Raw genomic sequence first — 23,807 nt, forward strand, 5'->3', positions numbered from 1 at the left:
CAACTGTCAATATTGTTGAAAAATTTCTGTCGTCGATACAACACGCAACAAAATTCTTTCAGTTTTTCTGAAATTAATTTTAAGTTTTTTGTTCATAATTTTATTGTGTATGGCTTTCTGTTTCAATGTTAAATGAATAAAGAATACCAATAAATCCGCGTCGTAAATAAAATTAGTTAAAACGTGAAAAAGTAACTTAAACGGGAACGACAGTCGGCTGCAAAAGCGTGGAAAACCAACGAGATATTTTTTCTTTCAATTAGATTTAAGTTACGAAAATTTTGTTAAATACTTATATATGCATTAATTATTTGCATGTTGAATTGAGCAATAGCATAACGCAGTTTTTTTTTTGCAATAAGTTGAGAAAAATTTATTGAAATCGTGACTTGCTAACCAAAAATCCAACAAATACATAATTGGGTGGCTTGGAATTCTTTTGTGTGAAGGTGGATGTCAACGTGCGTACGTGTACACTGAATTTATTATCTAAAAATCCCTGCGCGCATATTACAGCCATTACAAAATTATAGAAACCCAGGGCAAAAGTAAATGTAATAATTGTGTAATTTATATACAAAAGGCAAAAGTAATTAACAAAAAGTGCGTGTGATCTGCTACAACTACTGCTGCTGCTACGTCGGCAGCAACGCCTAACATTTTTTGAAAAAGATCGTGTACGAAATCCACTCATGGGATTGTAGGCGTTATAGATGCCGATAAAGGCAAAAGTGATAAGATACGCGAAATAACAAAAAAAAAAAAACAACAGTACAGTAACGTTGCTCACGTGAAAAAAGCAAGAATCCCTCAACACATACAATTCCATCAGCAAATATCGACGTCGGAGCTTGGCAGTGGCCTATGCATAGAAATTCCAATTAGAGTTAGAAATGCCACTGAAATTTCTCAAAAAGTGTCGTCAATACAACGTGACATCGAAGAGCCTGTTTGTCATCTCTGTGCATCATTTGCTGGGTGAATATTTTATTATACCTATTTTTTTCACTTTTAAACTTTCATCTTTCTGTGGGTATGTGGTGTTCAGGTAATAAATTAGTACACCGCATAGTAGATGATGAAAACTAGCAGTTTAGGCGAACGCATATCTACTACATATTTGTTTATTATGCAATTATTTGCTGATAAAATCACTAAATTTATAAAGCAATTGAAAATCATATAAAAATCCCTTGCTTTCATGTAAAAAGAAGTGAATTAATGATAAAGTTAAATGTTTTTTAGTGAAACGATAGGGTAGTATTGTTGTTCTTGTGTTAAATCGTAAATTCCAATTGCATGATAAACGCGCAAACGCCCCTTCCTGTGGTCAGCTGCACAGTCATCACAGATAGTGTTACGAATTTTACGAAGTTCTGATTATTTATCACCTTCTGTTATAGTTAGAATCTCAGAACTGTCGAATAAATAACGCAAATATTCAGTATATTCAAACGTTCTTTATTTAGACTACTTTGGGAATTCACCATTACAATTATGGTACTTCACTAAATCGTGTTAAAATAAAAACTGTTCATTCTCGCTCGCACTGCGCCGTTTTTATACTCTCAGTTAGCCCCATTCACATATTTCTCCTAAGGTCTAGACTTTTCACGAATATGCCTTCTGGAACAGTTGTATCTCATACTTGGTTATTTAGCTATATACATGTACATTGTCACGGATATTAGCATCACTAAGTTATCCCATCACTAAGGCGATGCTAAGGCCACGATAAGCAGTATTTACGTCAATAATCAAATCATGTATACACATATATAAGGCAGCCGAAATAAGTCATACACAGATGCATTTACTTATACGCCTATGTATGCGCGAGAGACTGTAAACTACAAACATTCACATCAATATTTAAATCATTATCTATCTACATAAACGATTAAATAACTGCGTCTACACATATTTACGTATACGAGCAGCGGAGCGGCAATGCACAAACATGCATATATCTTATCTGAGTTGTCACAAGAGAGAGCAATAATTTGTGCACGTAGTTGTGGCTGGCGATTTTGTAGCCGAAACTAACTAGCAAGTTATGGAAATCGAAGAGCCTAGAAGTATGCAGCGTAACCTATAAAAGCGGGGCAGGCGAGTAAGAAGTAATTCAGTTTGATTTGAAATTTCAAGCAGTTTCGATTAAGCGCTATCTAGCGAGCTATAGCAGTATTATTTTGAATTGTAGAGTTCCATTTGAGCTATCAATCAGTTTGGTTATTAAGCTAGCTATTCGTTGCAAAGTATAAGTGTTATTGTGAAGCACTTTAACAAAGGCCATTTTTTAATTATTCAATATTGGAGTTATTTATTCAACAGTTTAGCGATACGAACTTAGCAGAGGGTTGCAAATAAAAGGATTTGCAAGTGAATTCGTTACAATTGGTATCAGAAGAGGAATTGTTGAATAAATTCCAGAGGACAACAAGGACATGGCGAAATTTAGTGAATTGAAGATCCAGCAACTAAAGAAGGAGTTGGAAGCCCGTGGATTGAATACAAGCGGCGTTAAGCTCGAACTTCAGGCACGGCTACGAGAGGCAATGGAATTAGAAGGAATTGACGTGGAAGAGTATGACTTTCATCTTGAAGGCGAGGAAACAACAAAAATGGAAGAGACAGTTACGAGCACAGACTTGAACATGATTTTGGCTGCAATATCTGCTCAAACATCGACAGTGGCTTCTCAACTGGAATCGCAAAAGACAGATATAACATTTCAACTGGCATCTCAGCTCGAAGAACAGAAGACATATATGGAATCCCAACTGGAGTCGCAAGAGACACGAATAACTTCTAAGATGGAAGCACAAGAGGAGCGCTTATCATTGCAGGTGGCGCAAATATCTTCGCAGTTGGAAGCACAGGAAGCAAGGGTAACATCAAAGCTGGAAGCACAGGATACAAAAATTGTGCAGCTCGAGGACAAAATTGATGCTGAGATAGAAGCTTTGAGAGATCGTATACAGGAGTTGCAATTAAATCGCCCAACAGTTTCAGCGAGTAATCCAAAGGTAAAGACACCATTCTTTGACGGTTCTGTTCCTTTTCACGTCTTTAAGCTACAATTTGAGAAGACCGCAGCAGTGAACCAATGGAATGCTGAAGATAAAGTTGCAGCTCTGTTCGTGGCACTGAAAGGGCCTGCCGCGGAAATCTTACAGACCATCCCAGAGTACGAGCGGAACCACTACGAAACATTGATGAGCGCTTTAGAGAGACGTTACGGAAGCGAGCATAGGAAACAGATATTCCAAATTGAGTTGCAAAACCGCTACCAAAAAGCAAATGAGACATTGTAGGAGTTTGCTTCAGATATTGAAAGATTGGCTCATCTTGCAAATGCAGACGCACCCGTGGAATACACTGAAAAGGTAAAAATCCAGAGCTTCATAAATGGCATACGAGATGTGGAAACGAAGCGGGCTACATATGCGAATCCAAAACTAACGTTTGCTGAAACGGTATCGCATGCACTGACTCAGGAAACAGGGTCGCTTCTGTGTAAACCAGTTTTCAAAGCACGCCGTGTGGAAATAGAAAGGCCAGACTTGGTAGACACAATTTTGGAAGCACTGAAGGGATCACAACAGAAAAAAGCCGGAGTTATTAAATGTTTCAAGTGCGGCAACCCAGGTCACATTGCACGTCATTGCGATCTTGGTCCTAATAGTTCCAACAATGTGGGTGGCCGTAAACGCAAAGCTGGCGGAAATGAGCAAGAGCGTGTCGGATGTAAAGGACGAAAACTTGACCCGGCTATTGAATGTCCTGTGATATCTTTGTCGCAAATTGGAAGGAAATCAAGCAGTCTTACCGTCAGAGGGAATGTGGATGGCAAGGAGCGTGTACTGACTGTAGATACGGGCGCATCTCATTCCTTGATCCGATCTGATTTGGTTAACAGGAGAGTAAAGCGGTTACCTGGAGCAAGGTTGCGTACGGTCACTGGCGAGTATAATCAAGGGAGAATATGTGAAGTCTTAATTGGGAAGGTCATGGTTTTACACAAATTCGTTGTGGCGGAGATTGTTGATGAAGTTATATTGGGAGTGGACTTCTTAGTTGACATCAGGATCGATATGCCAAGAAAGATTATGCGCTATGAGAACCAGGATGTGCCACTTAACTTCAGTTTGGAAGAAGGGCTCAGCAGTAATCGAGTGCTGGTGAAAGAGATTCGACAAAAACCACAAAAGTCAAAGGCAGCAGATCGGGCAAGGTTTGATGGAACGAATGGGCCAAACAAATCAAAACCAAAGGTACCTGCGAGAAAACACTGGCATTGACAAAACCTAATGGACGCACTAAAACGAAGGAAAGAATTTTCCAGAAAGAATGCGAGGGTAGCTTCAGCCCGGGGCGCACTACTGTTGTGAAACGTGGGAACGATACTGATTATGCGAAGCCAATCCGTCAAGCGCAAGCTCTACGAAGTAATTCATTGGCCAAACAACAGAGTGGGAAGGAACGGCCCAGGGTAATGAGTAGTAAGATGAAACACAGGTACGACAAGGAAAATAATTCGGAAGGTTTCCGGGAGGGAGATTTGGTACTGCTATACAACCCTCATCGGCGGAGAGGTGTTCCATCCAAATATCGGTGCAGTTGGGAAGGCCCGTACAGAGTTGTGAAGACGATCAGTGATGTCATATACCGCATACAAGCAATTGGGAAATCACGAAATAGAAGAGTGGTACATTTGGCGATGCTAGCAGCGTTTAGATTGAGAGATTTGTCTGATCGGGACGATCAGACTTAGGTGGAGGGCAGTGTCACGGATATTAGCATCACTAAGTTATCCCATCACTAAGGCGATGCTAAGGCCACGATAAGCAGTATTTACGTCAATAATCAAATCATGTATACACATATATAAGGCAGCCGAAATCAAGTCACACACAGATGCATTTACTTATACGCCTATGTATGCGCGAGAGACTGTAAACTACAAACATTCACATCAATATTTAAATCATTATGTATCTACATAAACGAATAAATAATTGCGTATACGAGCAGCGGAGCGGCAATGCACAAACACATGCATATATCTTATCTGAGTTGTCACAAGAGAGAGCAATAATTTGTGCACGTAGTTGTGGCTGGCGATTTTGTAGCCGAAACTAACTATTAAGTTCTGGAAATCGAAGAGCCTAGAAGTATGCAGCGTAAACTATAAAAGCGGGGCAGGCGAGTAAGAAGTAATTCAGTTTGATTTGAAATGTCAAACAGTTTCGATTAAGCGCTATCTAGCGAGCTATAGCAGTATTATTTTGAATTGTAGAGTTCCATTTGAGCTATCAATCAGTTTGGTTATTAAGCTAGCTATTCGTTGCAAAGTATAAGTGTTATTGTGAAGCACTTTAATAAAGGCCATTTTTCAATTATTCTATATTGGAGTTATTTATTCAACAGTTTAGCGATACGAACTTAGCAGAGGGTTGCAAATAAAAGGATTTGCAAGTGCATTCGTTACAATATCTATAGTTTATGTTTTTCTTATAGCTATGTATATGCGTGTGTAGTGTGAGTAACAACTTCTGCTCTTTGATGATGATAACGTGATGTGTGATTGTTTCTCTTTCTTTCTCGCTCTTATCTTCTGACTACATATGTATATGTGAAATAATCTCTTTGCTTCAAGCTGCTGGTTATGTGTGTGAAATATTCTTGTTGTTGTTGTTGTAGCAGTGCTTCGCCCCACCTAACAGCCGCGACCGATCACAAATTGTCATCAATATCCTCCAAGGAAACTTGCTGTTTCAACAGGGGTGGACCATAAGGAAAGGGGTGTTAGAGGCGTTGGTTCCACATTACAATTAAAGAGATGGTTGGTGTCATGTGGGGACACATTGCAAGCGGGGCATACATTTTGTATGTCGGGGTTGATTCTGGATAGGTAAGAGTTTAATCTGTCACAGTATCCAGAACGAAGTTGAGCAAGAGTGACACGCGTTTTCCTGGGGAGTATGCGTTCCTCTTCCGCAAGTTTTGGATAATTTTCCTTAAGCACTGGATTCACCGGGCAATTCCCGGCATAAAGGTCCGACGCCTGTTTATGGAGTTCACCAAGGACCTGCTTGTGTCTTTTCGCTTCATACGGCTGGGTTCTCAGGTGCCGTAGTTCCTCAAAATGCTTACGGAGATGACTCCTTAAGCCCTAACCCAGCGGGTCAGGGGGTTAGAATATACCCGCGGTAGGTATGCCTGTCGTAAGAGGCGACTAAAATACCGGATTGGCCTGAAGGTTTAATGTGGCCATATAAATCGTTCCCGAGATGGTCGGGCCAGCTCCTTAATGATGCTGTGTTACCGGAGCGTACCGGATCTGTAAACGGCAAAGGACCATCACATCGATCACTCCCTAAACCTTCGGGGAGCAACCGTAGCGCTACAACAACAACAACAACAACTCCTTAAGCCCCTAGGCGGTGCTGGTTCATCAATCATACTTCTGTTGGGATGCCCAGGTTTCTGGGTATTCAACAGAAACTGTTTGGTCAGCATCTCATTTCTCTCCCTGATGGGGAGTATTCTCGCCTCATTATGCAGATGGTATTCTGGGGACATAAGAAGACAGCCCGTGGTAATTCTGAGAGCAGTATTTTGGCAGGCCTGTAGCTTCTTCCAGTGGGTAATTTTTAGGCTTGGCGACCATATGGGTGACGCGTAGCACGTAATCGGCTGGCTAATTGCTTTGTATGTAGTCATGAGCGTTTCTTTATCTTTTCCCCAGGTACTGCCAGCGAGGGATTTGAGGATTTTGTTACGGCTCTGAATTCTCGGAACAATTGCGGCTGCGTGCTCACCAAAATGTAGATCCTGATCAAACGTCACACCCAAGATTTTGGGGTGTAGGACAGTCGGTTGTTGTTGTTGTAGCGATTAGGTTAATCCCCGAAGGCTTTGGGGAGTGTTATCGATGTGATGGTCCTTTGTCGGATACAGATCCGATACGCTCCGGTAACAGCACCATTAAGGTGCTGGCCCGACCATCTCGGGAACGAGGACAGTCGGTAGCGTAGTGCCATCGACGTGGATATTCAAAATGGTCGACATTTGGGACGTCCATGTTGTAAATAAGGTCGCGGAAGATTTAGTCGGTGATAATACCAGGTTTCGCGAGGCGAAAAAACTGGAGAGATCAGGGAGGTAGCCGTTAATTTTTTATATTGCATAGCTCATCGATCTGTGGGCCTGGGCCTATGGCCATTATTGTGCAGCCATCGGCGTAGGAAACGATTGTGACTCCTTCCGGTGGTGAAGGTAGCTTAGATATGTAGAAATTAAACAAAAGTGGGGATAGGACACCACCCTGTGGCACCCCTTGTTTAATTCTCCTTGGTTTTGATGTTTCGTTTCTAAATTGCACCGATGCCTGCGGACCACCCAGATAATTTTCGGTCCACCTTTTAAGACATGGGGGAAGGGTAGACCCTTCCAGGTCTTACAGTAACGAGCCATGGTTGACCGTATCAAAAGTTTTGATAGGTCTAGCGCTACGAGTACTGTTCTATGGTGGGGGTTTTGATTTAAACCGCAATTTATCTGGGTGCTAATGGCATTTAGCGCGGTGGTAGTGTTATGGAGTTTTCTGAAGCCATGCTGATGAGAGGATAGCTGCAAATTTGCTCTGAAATAAGGGAGCAAAATGGCTTCAAGCGTCTTTGCCACTGGCGATAGGAGAGATATCGGACGATACGACTCTCCTATGTTAGCTGGTTTACCAGGTTTTAGTAGCGGGACCACCTTGGCCATTTTCCATTTCTCGGGTATGACAAAGGTGGAAAGAGACAGGTTGAAGACCTGCGCTTAATATTTGAAACCCTCTTTCCCTAGGCTTTTAAGCATCGGCATGGCTATGCCGTCTGGGCCCACTGCTTTGGATGGTTTAGCGCGACCAATGGCGTCCTCAACCTCTTTAGCGGTGATGGTGATTGGTGACGCGCTGAATTTGTGTTTATGTCCGTGTCTGTTGGCCCTCCGTCTATCTTTGTCGACCGTAGAATGCATTATATATTGTCGGCAGAAAGCGCTCGCGCATTTTTTCGCATCCGACAGCACTTTGTCGCCAAAGGCGACGGAAACTTTGTCTTTGTGCTTAGTCGGATTCGATAGGGACTTTACGGTTGGCCAAAGTTTACCCACACCGGTAGAGAGATTACAACCTCTTAGGTGCTCCTCCCATTTCTCCCGCTTCTGTTCATCCACAAGCAATCTGATGTGTTGGTTTATATCCCTTATTTGGGGGTCGCCTGGATCAAGCTGTCTTATAAAGTCACGTTCTCTCGCTAAGTTTGCGGCCTCCGCCGGGAAGTGGGGCCAGATTTCAGGAATTCACCCGGCGGGAATGAAACGTGCCGAGGCGGATTCTATGACCTTGCGGAAGGCACGCTCCCCTTGGCGGGATAGGGAGGGCAGCAAAGAGGTTGTCTGTAAAAGATTTATATTCTTCCCACTTTCCTTTTTTAAAGTTTATGAAAGTGCGTTTTTCGGTGACGATGAAGTCGGAGGTACGCTCGAGCGAAATAAGTATAGGCAGGTGGTCGGATGCCAATGTTACCATCGGCTGCCAGTTGACGCAGTTTACGAGTTCTGCGCTCACGATTGAGATATCTGGCGAACTGTGACAGCTTCCTACCATACGTGTGGGGGCGTCTCCGTTTGTTATGCATAACGTCGTTTCTTCTATTTGATCCGCCAACATCTCACCCCTACTGTCCGCCCGCAAATTTGAATGCCATAGATCGTGATGGGCATTGAAATCGCCTAAGATAATGTGATTGTTTCCAGTGAGTAAGGCTCTGATATTAGGGCGGTATCCACTGGGGCAACAGGTGGCAGCAGGGATGTAGATGTTGATTATTTCTAGGTTTGCATCGCCTTACCGGACAAATAGGCCTTGACGTTCTAAGACATTGTCCCTGCGGTCGATGCCAGGATCAAATATATAATATTGTACAGAGTGGTGTACGATAAACGCGAGGCCGCCTCCATTTCCGCTCTCGCGATCTTTTCTATGGACATTATACCCAGAGCAGGTCTGCAGTGCAGATCTTGCTGTGAGTTTAGTCTCTTGAATCGCAGCAATGCGGATGTTGTGCCGCTTCATGAAATCCACTATCTCCGTAATCTTCCCAGTTAGTCCATTACAGTTTAACTGCAGAATTCTGAAGTGCATAGGGGGAGACGTCGCCACTCTGGGGGTAGGTGACGGGTGACTACGCCTGGGTTGAGGAAGGCCAGGACGCAATTGCTGTTGTGGCCCTGGGACTGGGCGTCCTTGTGCAAGCATTGGGGTACCCGGATGATTTGGGTTTGCTACCTGGCAACATGGCGCGATGAACGCCGTCGGGGGGTTGCCTTCGCGGAGACCAGAACATCTAGGAAAGTGGCACCACCCAAGGCAGGAGCTGCATTGGGCGGATGTCGCAAACATATATATTCTGTGCTGGCAAACGGTGCAAACGGAGGTAGGGACTAAGAGTATGTTTCCTTGACCTACACGATTGCTGCCGGAAAAGAGGGGGGAGAAGACGGGGGCAGGGGCTGATGCTCAGCATTGCTACCGACTCTACTACGAAGATAGTAGTTATGAGTGGTAGCAGCTATTTGAGTTGTTGGCGCCGTGGGGCGCGAGCAGCAGCGGGTACTTGTTGTGGCTTGCTGAGCAGCGGGGCTGCTGAAAGGTAGTGGGGGGCGCTTAGGCGTAGACTACGGGACGCCCTTGGGCGTAAACAGCAAGGAGCCACAAAAGATTTATAAAAGTTACGTGAACGTCGGGTTTTGGGATCAAGCCCAGAACAACCTGTCCAATGCAACCATCCCTTTCACGAGACACACTGAACAGAGTATGACCGTCCTAAAAAGATTCTTTTCCGGCAGATGCAGCAAAACCATTTCTCAGGACCGGGGTCAGGAGACGGACCCGGATTGGATTCGATACCTTCCCGGAGCAAGAGAAAATGGAGCAGTCCCGCTGCAAGGAGCTGCTGGGAGGATGAAAATTTGTGGGAGGGACGCAACAAATTAAATGGGGTTACACTGAAATGACATTCCTTGGTCGGGAAAAATCCCGAGTCGCTCCGGTACATAGAACCGACTGCCTTGGGAAGCGAAATGAAATATTCTTCGTTGCCTCTATGTATGTTGTAAATGGCTTACTGTCGTTGTGTTTATTTACTAATAGCATAATAGTATTGAGCAGTATTTACCCCCAAAATAAATTAGGTTTTCAAACATAGTTGTAGCTTTTTGACATAATAACATTTGAGAGTGTCGCTGGGGTTTTATTCGGGCCTTGTTGTGTAACTCCTTTCGAAAAAAATGTTTTTCGCATTGAAGAAAATGTATGTAATTTGACTGCTTTGAATGACATTTTCTTACGAATCGAGTTACAGAATAAGGCTCAAGATTTCCAAACCGTTTTCAAAAATAAGAGATCATTGCACTAAGCAGTCATTGTACTTTTTGAAAGCTTTATCAGTTTTCTCTAGCCTAGCAATTAAACGTTATTTCAAATTTTCTGAAAACCACACAAACGGCAGCACTAGTCCCAAAAACTATGCCTGTTTTTGATTGAGTATCTTGCTGAGCAAAATGAAAAATAAAAAGTTTAAAAATATATTGTCAATAGGTTGGGTTAGGACAGTTTCGGCCCCGATTGTTTACCATGTTCGTATCTCGAAATATTGGCTGAACCGGATATGTTGCATTAGAAAATGATTATTCAGCCCTATTCTGCATTTCGACTTGGATTGGAATTTTTTCGATTTGGCAATTTTGGTATTCTGTGTTCCAATCTCTTTCGATCCAACTTCGAATCGTTCGATTATTTGTATTCTGCATTTCGATCGTAGTTACGTTTTTCTAAGTTGCAAATTAGTTGGCGGAAAAATATTTTCTTTTTATTTTTTTATTAATTTATAACAGAATTTTAACAAAAATGTAAGTAAAACTTGTTAAGAAACGTAGAAGGCTTGATGATGATTGTTTTTTATATGTTTCCAGGTCAAAAACAACATGTCGATGTCCAAGTCCTTGGACGTATTTGCCCCGCAAAAGTATCTAAACATACTTGAAAGCATCCTTGTTAAGTCGAAAGTTTTTTTTGAACCTAAATAAGAAAATTAGTCTTTAAACTTTACCACTTTTAAGTTCAATTTCTTACAATTCGTCACTCATCTCAAATGTATTACACAAATCTCGCAATATTTGCCTTTCCATTTTCGCCTGGCAATTTTCGTATGCGTTGCTTTCCAACTCCATAAATAATGCCGCGGCTACTGATTCCATTATAATAGACAGCTATAATTTGTGTCTGTTCGTTGGGTCCAGTTATATGCCAAAGCAAGCTGCCGGCGTAGAGGAAGGTGAAGCGAAAACGTAAACAATCCTTGCGGAAAGAATAAATAAACCTTTATAAAGTACTTTAGGCCAGTGCAATGAAATTAGCATCCTTAAAATTCAGAAAATGTCAACTATATTCGTGCAGGAATCCGTTTTAACAAAACTCGGTGGTCACGGCAGGGAATTGGCCAAAAGAACGACAAAACACACTTACAACTATGAAAGCACTTCACTCAAAAAAATATAGCACTGCGGCAATATATTCTATTGCTTTTTTTTGTACAAAATGGCGTGGATAATAAAATATAAACGTTTTTCAGTGTTTTTAAAAAATTTTCTTTAATTTATTTTGTTCCAATGTTTAAACATTCCGTACCAACAGCTGATTTCGAAAAATTATTTGCTCTTCCTCTTCTCTTTACGATTCCGTCGTAATGCAGAATACCAAACTTCGATTAAAGCGGAGCGTAGAACGGGAACGTAATCGAAATGCAGAATAGGGGTGATTAAAAAGAATTCCAATGTAATCTAATTAGGCGGTGCTTACTGTAAGCAACACTAAATTTATCTTTTTGTGCACAATGCTGTATTTAATATCCTTATGTCCATATTTAAACATTTTTTTTTATTGCAGTTCAAATGGCTTATTAGTATGCAAAGAAATCACTGACGTATTTTTTTACATTTGTCATTCCAATATGCGTGCATAAGTACTTTATATACACTGTCTATCATCTGAATAAGTTCAACGATTTTCCCATTTCAAAATGTTATTAACGAATTATGATGAAAAACTGAAAATAATAATTTTAATTTTTAGCTTTAAGAAATACATATATTTCTTTTATAATCAAGCTATTGAAGAATTTGTCGCTTCTTTGAGAATGTCACTTTGTGTTTCGAATGTAATATATGGGGAAATCCGGCAAACTTTGGGTTTTTTTAAAAAAGCATTTTTTTTTGAAACATGGTAACACGCAAATATCTTTTTGTTAGGAACATTGAGAGGTAAATTGGAGCTAAAGTGCATCGCCGTTACTCGTCTTACATAATTCCTCAAAAAGATATGTGACCCGGCCTATGAAAAGGTGGCTTATGACTCAAAGAAAACTACTAAGAAACTGAAGAAATGCATTGTTTGTCTTTAAAAGCTGTTTCTCGCACTTTCTTTTTTGAGTCATAAGCCACCTTTTCATAGGCCGGGTCACATATAGTCAAAAGATCAAGGAAAATATATATAAATTGAGGTCGCAATGTTAAATATACATTTATTTCAACACTTCTGTACCGATTATATCGAAATTTTAACAAAATATGTATATGCAGCTGTTAGCTATGTAACATTTTTTTGATACACGAGACCCAGTTTTGTAGACATCGGTAAAAATATAAAACCGAATAACCGCCAAATATTTTCTACTGCAAAGTTTACAACACATTTATTTTAATACCTTTCTACCGATTCTTTTGAAACTTTAAAAACATATAGATATGTGAACGAAGTATGTTTAGGTACAAAAGTTTTAATACTCGAGATCCGGTTTTGGAGATATTGATAAAAATATAAACCCGGAAAACCTTAAATTTATTTACTTATTTAAACACTTCTTAACCGATTGTGTTGAAATTTTATCAGGATGTACATATCTATGTGGGGTATATTTAGGTAAAATTTTGTTGATGCCCGAAACACGTTTTTAGAGATATCGGCAAAAATATGAAACCGGGTAACCGACAAATATTTTTTTACCTGCAACATGAATATCAAACAAAAGGTATTTTAAAGACATTTAACTTGCTGTAGTTGTCATATCGATATTGCCACATCTTAAGGCTATTACATGAAAAAAGTAATGTAAGCACAGAACTTCATTAAAACATTAATATTGTACACAGAGCAAAGTTAATTGATTTTTTTTTTTTAATTTTTGTACCAAATTTGTTTCTTTTCATTTACTTTTAAATAAAACCTGGTTAAAAAAAAAATGTCTACACTTTTTGACGATTGCAAATTTTTGTCGAAAATTTCGTATATTTGCCCCATGTAAAAACATTAATAACTTTCCTTGCGTGAATATTCCAAGATGAGGCAATTGGTGGTATATTACTGTGGTGTAGAGAAAAAATTAACAAAGGGGTATGAAGTGATAGAAGTAAAATTGTAGCTTTGCCCACAAAAAAACATATCCTGAAAAAATGTACATAACCAAGCGCTTCCACTTTTCTGCCTCTACCTTCAAAACTGAAAGGGGCACATCGAATTTGAAGCGCTAGGTATTTTTAGTCCCTGATAGGCTATTATCGTGCATAATTCAAATTTCAATACTCAGTTGCCTCAAAAAGCTATAAGCAAAAAACTGTTAATATTGAAAATGACAAAAAAAAGTATCGCTACTTTGATTGATGATAGTTTTGAGTATTGGAGGGGCACATTAATTTTGCTCATACTTTTAGAATCTCCGTCTCAAAAACAACATTCAGTTAAAATTCCGATGCCTCAAAATTCTATCGAAAAAATTCAAAAAAAAAAAAAAAAATCAAGGGTATCGCTTCAAAAAGTGTAAAAATCTACGTTTTTTACGTTTCGAAGTTCTGCAAAAACTTACTATCAACTTTCTTGATTTTTAAAATCATCAGATCGGATAGTCAAAAGGTCAAACTTAATGTCTTTGTACTTTTTTCTGGCCTTAAGTTTTTTGCCCGTGTGTAAAACCAAAGTATCCAAAAAAGTAAAAGTTTTTGGGATTTGCCCATATATGTATATACCAAAAGTGTGTTTAAAAAAGAAAAGTGACAACGGCAGTTAGAGAAGAGTCGCAAAATGATAAAATTGTCGACTTATACACAAGTCCCACATTTCGCTTTTATTCTTGATTTAGGAAAATATCGAGCTCAACTAAATATTATGCTACCCCACCCAGACTGTTTAAATGAGTAAAATTTCATATTAACACTTTGAAAATGGCACAATTTCTTCTCCCTAAAGAACGTTTAAGGTTTTAAGTTTAAAGTTTTACCCAGAATGTTTGCTTATCGGATAAATAATAACAACACAAGGGTTTATGTTGTAGAGTCGAAATGTAAGAATAAAATATTTAGCTTTTTATAAATAGCAATATCTCCTGCGACACAAACTCGACCAAAGACTCAGACAAACTGGCCTATAATAAGATTCAGTGTGTAGGAAAACCTCTTTATAATTAAATCCACGGTTACTTTATTTGCAAGATAAAGATCGAATTTCTTGTTCAATTTCGTTCTCCTCAGATTCCTATATCTTCGAGAAATAGACTATAACAGCCGAACGGTCGATAACATAGGATTTTTACTGGATCATCAATGCCACTTGTGCAAAAGAGCTTTCTTATACAAAGTCTCGCGAACTGATGGTATGATAGATAGCAGGATAAAATATGTTTTAATTTTTTTTTGTTGCACTAGGTTCTTTGAGCGAAACATACATTTTGATATAGATGATACTTTAGGCACAGAAAACGTTGAATCTATTCAAATGATCGTCAGTGTACTAATGTGAATAGGTGTCTATTGTCCATTAATTTGTTTACTGATTAAACACTTTAGCAATTTTTCTATTGGTATTTTGGTCGTGAATATTTTGTTAGGGTCATATATGAATGGATTTGCGACTCTTTGTTTCGAGCGCTTGTCAATGATGCCACTCCAAACAAAAATTAATAGATCTGAATATGGGGATTTTTTACATACATTTCGGCAATTTATAGTTTCAATCGTTTAATAAAATGATAGTCGAAAATTATTCATTTCTTTAAACTTATTTTACAATAATACGACTAGTTAGAGTTAAATATAAACCAATCTAAGTAAAATTTACATTTTGATTAAATTAATTAGTCAAATATTGTAACGCATTTAACTCACAGTGAAAACCAAATATTATTTTGAAATTTGAGTAAATCGGACCTAGGATATAATAGTTAACATCATTTAGTGGCTTATCTTACATGTCTGACGTTCCAGGTACTGTGATCAAAATGGCGTGGTTGCATCAGGACTTCATATTTACCAAACCTGTTTTTAGTGATAACTTTTGAATGGGAAATAATATTTACCCCATATATGTAATACTCCTATATTACTACAAAAGGCTAGGTATGTACATTCCCAAACATCAGAGTGCCGATATATAGCTGTTTAAACGTTTTTCTTTTTGTATTCGTGAATCGAATATACCAAAATTTTAATTTTTTTTTGTCACACTTATGCTGCTACAATCATGTTTTGATTTCGAATTCAAAACACATTGAGAGCATTTTCTATTAGCAATATAGGAGTGTTACATATATGATTTACCATCCGCCTTCGAACTAACAATATTTACACTAAAACAAGTATTTTTATCTTTTTCCCCATAAGTTTTGAACGCATTTCTACAGTTGTAGGTCAAACTAAAGTTTATCGAAATTTTTAGCCTGTTTTTCGTTTTAGCTGGCACTTTTTTGCTCTGGCACCCGCTTCAGCTGGCGCGAGGGATTTATCTGTGATTGTTGCCAGCATACATTTGAGATGAGTCCCTCGTGAGAGCGAAAAAATGAGAGCGTAAACAAATGTTTCGTATCAAGACATTTTTGGTTAGGGGTCGCTTAAGAATAGACAAATATTTATTTTCCCCAAACATTCCTAGTCTCAGTGGGATGTAAAAGGTCTCATGTTATTGTTGTTGTTGTAGCAATAAAGACACTCCCGCTTCTTACGACAAGCATAACAGCCGCGGGTATATTCTAAGCCCCCTAAGGAGAAACAAATAAAAAAATCAGAACTGGTTAAGGGACTTAAATGTATTCCGCGATAGGAATGCCGGCCGTAAGGGGCGACTAAATTCCACAAACCGTAAGGCGACAGTGGTAAAAAAAAATAGGTTGGAATAGTGATGGTATTCGGGCTTTATGTCGACGGCGACGGCAGTACTTTACATTAATGGCAAAATAAAATTAGAACAAAACTGAGTTAAATTTATGACATTTAATTTATTTCATTTAAATTATACAAGTCAATAATTATTTTACTGCTTTGACATAGTGGCGTGTTCACTAATGTGTGTCCTTGCAGCCTCCAACGTTGCGAACGAATGTACGAGAATAATCTTCTCCGTCAAATTCTGCCTATTTAAATCAAAGTTGATTAAGTGATTTTTAAAGTCCCGCTATGCGATGTTGGAAAAGAACAGCACAGCTTATACTATACATACAGGCAGCACAATAAAAGAAACATAAAAAAACAGGCAAACATAAAAAACAGGCAAACATAAAAAACATAAAAAGGCAGGCAAACCCAGTACGCACATATATTGGCAAATGTACCCAGTTATACGTTTGTAAGTCATTTTGTAACGACATCCCACCCCCCGGTGGATCCGCAGGAGGATTCACTAATCATTAAAGTGGCTAGCTTACTGGATGTTCTACGTATTGTCCCGGATGGTGTGCGAACTTTGGCAGTCCTAACCTGGCCATCTTTTGCGGTAAACACCTCGGTCACTAGGCCTCGTTCCCATTGATTTCGAGGTCTTGCAGGATCGCAGACAATCACCAGCTGTCCAGGTTTCAGAGGCGATGCCTTTTCTCTCAATTTCGATCGTCGGAGGAGTTGAGGCAAATATTCATGTGTCCATCTTTTCCATAGTCGGTCTTTGAGGTTTTGCGATATACGCCATTGTTTCGTTAGGCATAATTTTTCTTCATTTATAGCCGGCGTCTGAGTGGAGTTAAGACAACCCAGTAAAAAGTGGTTCGGAGTCAAAGGCTCTTCGTCTTGCGGCGATACAGGCAGTTCTGTCAGTGGGCGGCTATTAATAATGTTTTCGGCCTCTATTAAAACGCTGTTGAAGGTTTCTAAGCGCGGGGCTTCCTCTTTTAATACTCGCTGTAACAATCGTTTGACACATTGTACAAGGCGCTCCCAGCAACCTCCTGCTGATGGATTCGCAGGACAGTTGAAGACCCACTGGATATTTTGGTTGCACATCTCTTGGTCGATGAGGTCAAAGTCGAATAATCGGTTTTCCTTGTTAAGCTTCTTTTACGCTCCTACGAAATTGGTGCCATTATCGCTTCGAATCTTAATTGGCACTCCACGACGATTGACGAAATTCCGAAAGCAGATGATAAAGGCGTCAGTTGATAAATCTGTGGCAATTTCTAAGTGAACTGCTCGAGTTGTCAGGCATGTGAACAGTGCTACCCACCGTTTCTCTCGTCTTCTACCGATAGCAACAAAAAATGGACCACAATAGTCAACCCCGGTATATGAAAATGACCTGACATATGGCATAAGGCGATCTTGTGGTAACTGACCCATTAGTGGCACTACAGGATTAGCTGTGTTGGCGATGCAAACTGCGCACTCTTTTTTTACCGACTTTAACAAGGTACGTATGCGAGGTACGTATGCGAGTTACCCAGAACTTTTGGCGTATTTCGTTTATTGTTAAGTTATCGGTTTGATGATGCAGCTTACGGTGATATTGTTGGACGATCAAACGCGTTATATAGTGATTGTAAGGTAGAATTATTGGACGTCGTGCAGTTATCGGCAAGCAGTATGCAGCGTCGATTCTTCCGTTGACTTTTATCAAATCATCGTCGTCTAAGAACGGAGTTAGTTGGTGTAAACATGATGATTTTGGTAACCAATTAACCCATTTTCAGAGCTTCGATTTCGGCAGCGAATGACTCTGCTTGAACTCTATGAAGGATAGTTGTTTCGGCGTTTCCAACTTCTATGGCATTCAGCTCACCTCTATGACGTATACCTGACTTAGTGTTGTGTACAAAACGCAAAATCCAGGCGAAAATTCTGATTTCCTTTGAATATGACGAAAATTTAGAAAAGTTAATTAGATACTCGCCTTTGCTTGACAGCATGACCCTCTTTGTGATCTCTTCTGATATGCAGTGTTCCGACGTCAGTTGTGGTTCTTCTTGTGGCCACAGTTCTTTGTCCTTATACAAAAACGATGGTCCCTGCAACCACCTTGACAATAAAATATATTCAAATTTTGTACGAGCTCTCGTTGCTTCATCTGCCACGTTCAGTGATGATGTTATCCACCGCCATTGGTTCACGGTTGTTATGCTCAAAATCTCTGATATACGACATGCGACGAATTGTTTAAAGTTTCTGTTAATCGAGCGAATCCAAGAAATTACAGTTTTTGAGTCGCTCCAAAATGTTGTGCTGTGTATGTGGAAATCGTGGCATCGTTCCATCGACTCCTTCAGACGGCAGCCCAGTACAGCAGCTTGCAGTTCCAAAAGCGGTATTGTCATACCCTTAGGCGGTGTACATCTAGACTTGGCACATATTAAAGTTACATCGATTTTACTCATCTTTTTAATTCGTAGATAGGCAACGGCAGCATATGCAGATTCGCTTGCGTCAACAAAAACATGCAATTGTATATCGTCAGCAACCGATAAAATCGTGGAATAACAACGTGGCACCGAAAAATCTTTTACGGACTGAAAACTACTCCACCACAATTTCCATTGTTCTGCCAAGTCGTGTGGTACCGTTTCGTCCCATTGCACATGTAAGCGCCATAATGACTGCATTAATATTTTCAAATATATAGTGACATTTGCTAAAAGACCAAATGGGTCATAAATTGACATGGATATACCCAATAACTCTCGCTTAGTTGGCATTCGTAAGCCGTTCAAAACATCACGGGTAATCTTGTGAAACTGAAATTCGAGCACATCATTCGTAGTATTCCAATACATACCGAGGACCTTTTCCGTTGTTGTTTGGCGATCCATTGTGACAGTTTGCGAATTGGTTACTACATTTTTACCGTTCAGTTCATTTTGTACATCTTTGTTGTTACATAAAAAATTTCTTAGCTTGAATCCGGCAGCGGCATTGATCTTGATGGCTTCGCCAGTTACTATCAGTGTTTCGTCGGCGCTGTTAAAACTTACTACCAAGTCGTCAACGTACGTACTGGCAATCACAGCATGACTACCCCTGGGCATTATGGGTTCATACTTACGATTGCTGGAGCACAAGGACATTAGGCAGTACTTTACATTAATGGCAAAATAAAATTAGAACAAAACTGAGTTAAATTTATGACATTTCATTTATTTCATTTAAATTATACAAGTCAATAATTATTTTACTGCTTTGACATAGTGGCGTGTTCACTAATGTGTGTCCTTGCAGCCTCCAACGTTGCGAACGAATGTACGAGAATAATCTTCTCCGTCAAATTCTGCCTATTTAAATCAAAGTTGATTAGGTGATTTTTAAAGTCCCGCTATGCGATGTTGGAAAAGAACAGCACAGCTTATACTATACATACAGGCAGTACAATAAAAGAAACATAAAAAAACAGGCAAACATAAAAAGGCAGGCAAACCCAGCAGGCACATATATTGGCAAATGTACCCAGTCATACGTTTGTAAGTCATTTTGTAACGACACATGCAATAACAATTACTGCAAAAACAAAAAATAAATTTATCTCAGCATATAACTGTAAATCTCTATGAAACTGGTTTTTAAACGGTTTTATTTAGCTTTAATTGACAGGCGGCCTGCCGGTCTTTGTGAACGAAGCTACTAGTCATCACACTCCTCATCAATCTAGGGCGTTGATCAGACAAGTAAATAAAAGTGTTGGGCGCGTGAAATTTCTAAAAATGTGAGGCGTAGCATAACTAACCTGATTAAGGTTCAGTTGGTTGTTGTTACTTATGACTATCAATGGAAATTTCACGCGCCCAACGCTTTTATTTAATTGTCTTATCAATGCCCTAGATTGGCGAGGAGTGTGATGACTAGTACCTAGGACCTACATAATTATTTTCTAGCTTTTGGTATTATTACTACTTAATGTAAGTATTGTTTTCAATAAAACCGTTTAAGTTGAATTTTTTTTTAAATTATTTTATTTTGTAGTTCTCTCAGGGAGAATCTTTAAAATGTGAAATATGTAGATACTTTTTTTGCAAGCCAGTCCGAGAACGTAAATATTTTTCACTGTAACTAAAAAATGTATGCCTACACGATGTTACACCACTTTTACAGTTGACTAAGGAAAGTACTCGGTGTTGAAGGGGGTTCGCTTAGATATTTTCTTTGCTACCAAGTCAGCATACATATGAACATTTTCGCATTTCTCAATTCGACTTTAATTTAATTTCGTTAAGGCGCAAGTCTAATTTTACCGATAATTGATTCATTGAAAATTTTCATCTTGAATTACATTTTGCATTGGCGTATTCGTTGTTACTCAATTTTCTGTTAAAACGTCTATCAACTGTTAATCTCAATTAAATGTAAAACATGAAACATCTGTTGTCCATATTACATATTTGCCACTTAACAGTGGGGTCAATCTGTTGAAAATTAGTTGGGTGTTTCTGTTCGAGCAAGGCCCGGTTTTAACGTGCGAGTTTAAAGTACAGTTAACATTGAAAAGAGTTTAACCTTGCAACTTCGTTTGCTCAAGCGGTCGAAGTGGCACGGTAAAACTCTAGTCAACTTTAACTGGAGTTTAAACTCGCACTAAAATCCGGGCTTAAATGTACATATGCATGAGGCATATCGAAACGAGATTCTAAAATTCGTGTCCGATGGTCATTCAAAGACCTGTCAAATAAGTTTCGTTGAAGTGTTTAACCGGACAATGAGAATACTGCTAACCCCAGACCGATGTGTTGTTGTTGTTGTAGCAATGCTCGCCCCACCTAATTAATTGTCATCAATATCCTCTAACGGGAGTCCAAGGAAACTTGCCGTTTCAACAGGGGTGGACCATAAGGAAAGGGGTGTTAGAGGCGTTGGTTCCACATTACAATTGAAGAGATGGTTGGTGTCATGTGGGGACACGTTGCAAGCGGGGCATACATTTTGTATGTCGGGGTTGATTCTGGATAGGTAAGAGTTTAACCTGTTACAGTATCCAGAACGAAGTTGAGCAAGAGTGACACGCGTTTCCCTGGGGAGTATGCGTTCCTCTTCCGCAAGTTTTGGATAATTTTCGTTAAGCACTGGATTCACCGGGCAATTCCCGGCATAAAGGTCCGACGCCTGTTTATGGAGTTCACCAAGGACCTGCTTGTGTTTTTTCACTTCATACGGCTGGGTTCTCAGGTGCCGTATTTCCTCAAATGCTTACGGAGATGACTCCTTAAGCCCCTAGGCGGTGCTGGTTCATCAATCAGATGTCTGTTGGGATGCCCAGGTTTCTGGGTATTCAACAGGAACTGTTTGGTCAGCATCTCATTTCTCTCCCCGATGGGGAGTATTCTCGCCTCATTATGCAGATGGTGTTCTGGGGACATAAGAAGACAGCCCGTGGCGATTCTGAGAGCAGTATTTTGGTAGGCCTGTAGTTTCTTCCAGTGGGTGATTTTTAGGCTTGGCGACCATATGGGTGACGCGTAGCACGTAATCTGCTGGCTAATTGCTTTGTATGTAGTCATGAGCGTTTCTTTATCTTTTCCCCACTGCCAGCGAGGGATTTGAGGATTTTGTTACGGCTCTGAATTCTCGGAACAATTGCGGCTGCGTGCTCACCAAAATGTAGATCCTGATCAAACGTCACACCCAAGATTTTGGGGTGTAGGACAGTCGGTAGCGTAGTGCCATCGACGTGGATGTTCAAAATGGTCGACATTTGGGGCGTCCATGTTGTAAATAAGGTCGCGGAAGATTTAGTCGGTGCTAATGCCAGGTTTCGCGAGGCGAAAAAACTGGAGAGATCAGGGAGGTAGTCGTTTATTTTATTGCATAGCGCATCGATCTTTGGGCCTGGGCCTGTGGCCATTATTGTGCAGTCATCGGCGTAGGAAACGATTGTGACTCCTTCCGGTGGTGAAGGTAGCTTAGATATGTAGAAATTAAACAAAAGTGGGGATAGGACACCACCCTGTGGCACCCCTTGTTTAATTCTCCTTGGTTTTGATGTTTCGATGCCTGCCGACCACCCAGATAATTTGCGGTCCACCTTTTAAGACATGGGGGAAGGGTAGACCCTTCCAGGTCCTGCAGTAACGAGCCATGGTATTGATAGGTCTAGCGCTACGAGTACTGTTCTATGGTGAGGGTATTGATTTAAACCGCAATTTATCTGGGTGCTAATGGCATTTAGCGCGGTGGTAGTGCTATGGAGTTTTCTGAAGCCATGCTGATGAGGGGCTAGCTGCAAATTTGCTTGGAAATAAGGGAGCAAAATGGCTTCAAGCGTCTTTGCCACTGGCGATAGGAGAGATATCCAACGATACGACTCACCTATGTTAGCTGGTTTCCCAGGCTTTATTAGCGGGACCACCTTGGCCATTTTCCATTTCTCAGGTATGACAAAGGTGGAAAGAGACATATTGAAGACATGCGCTAAATATTTGAAACCCTCTTTCCCTAGGCTTTTAAGCATCGGCATGGCTATGCCGTCTGGGCCCACTGCTTTGGATGGTTTAGCACGACCAATGGCGTCCTCAACCTCTTGAGCGGTGATGGTGATTGGTGACGCGCTGAATTTGTGTTTATGTGCGCGTCTATTGGCTCTCCGTCTATCTTTGTCGACCGTAGGATGCATTATATATTGTCAGCAGAAAGCGCTCGCGCATTTTTTCGCGTCCGACAGCACTTTGTCGCCAAAGGCGATGGAAAGTTTGTCTTTGTGCTTAGTCGGATTCGATAGGGACTTTACGGTGGACCAAAGTTTACCCACACCGGTAGAGAGGTTACAACCTCTTAGGTGCTCCTCCCATTTCGCCCGCTTGTGTTCATCCACAAGCAATCTGATGCGTTGGTTTAATCCCTTATTTGGGGGTCGCCTGGATCAAGCTGTCTTATAAGGTCACGTTCTCTCGCTAAGTTTGCGGCCTCCGCCGGGAAGTGGAGCCGGATTTCGGGAATTCTCCCGGCGGGAATGAAATGTGCCGAGGCGGATTTAATGACCTTACGGAAGGCACGCTCCCCTTGGCGGGCATCAGTCGGGATAGGGAGGGCAGCAAAGCGGCTGTCTGTAAAGGATTTATATTCTTCCCAATTTCCTTTTTTGAAGTTTATGAAAGTGCGTTTTTCAGTGACGATGAAGTCGGCGGTACGCTCAAACGAAATAAGTATGGGCAGGTGGTCGGATGCCAATGTTACCATCGGCTGCCAGTTGACGCAGTTTACGAGTTCTGCGCTCACGACTGAGATATCTGGCGAGCTGTGACAGCTTCCTACCTTACGTGTGGGGGCGTCTCCGTTTATTGTGCAGAACGTCGTTTCTTCTATTTGATCCGCCAACATCTCACCCCTACTGTCCGCCCGCAAGTTTGAATGCCATAGATCATGATGGGCATAGAAATCACCTAAGATAATGCGATTGTTGCCAGTGAGTAAGGCCCTGATATTAGGGCGGTATCCACTGGGGCAACAGGTGGCAGGAGGGATGTAGATGT

At 40.5% G+C, this 23,807-nt stretch overlaps 1 protein-coding gene across 1 annotated transcript in view; it reads left to right on the forward strand.

Annotated features, from left to right (window-relative positions):
* The window catches only part of Pez (protein tyrosine phosphatase non-receptor pez), a 47,902-nt gene continuing 24,095 nt past the window's right edge, over positions 1-23,807 (forward strand). Inside the window, exon 1 of the mRNA XM_067764520.1 lies at positions 1-978. Coding sequence (XP_067620621.1) covers positions 894-978 — 85 coding nt within the window. The 5' untranslated portion in view covers positions 1-893. The remainder of the gene's footprint in view (positions 979-23,807) is intronic.

This window comes from Eurosta solidaginis, chromosome 2, assembly GCF_040869045.1.
Source record: "Eurosta solidaginis isolate ZX-2024a chromosome 2, ASM4086904v1, whole genome shotgun sequence".
NCBI lineage: Eukaryota > Metazoa > Arthropoda > Insecta > Diptera > Tephritidae > Eurosta > Eurosta solidaginis.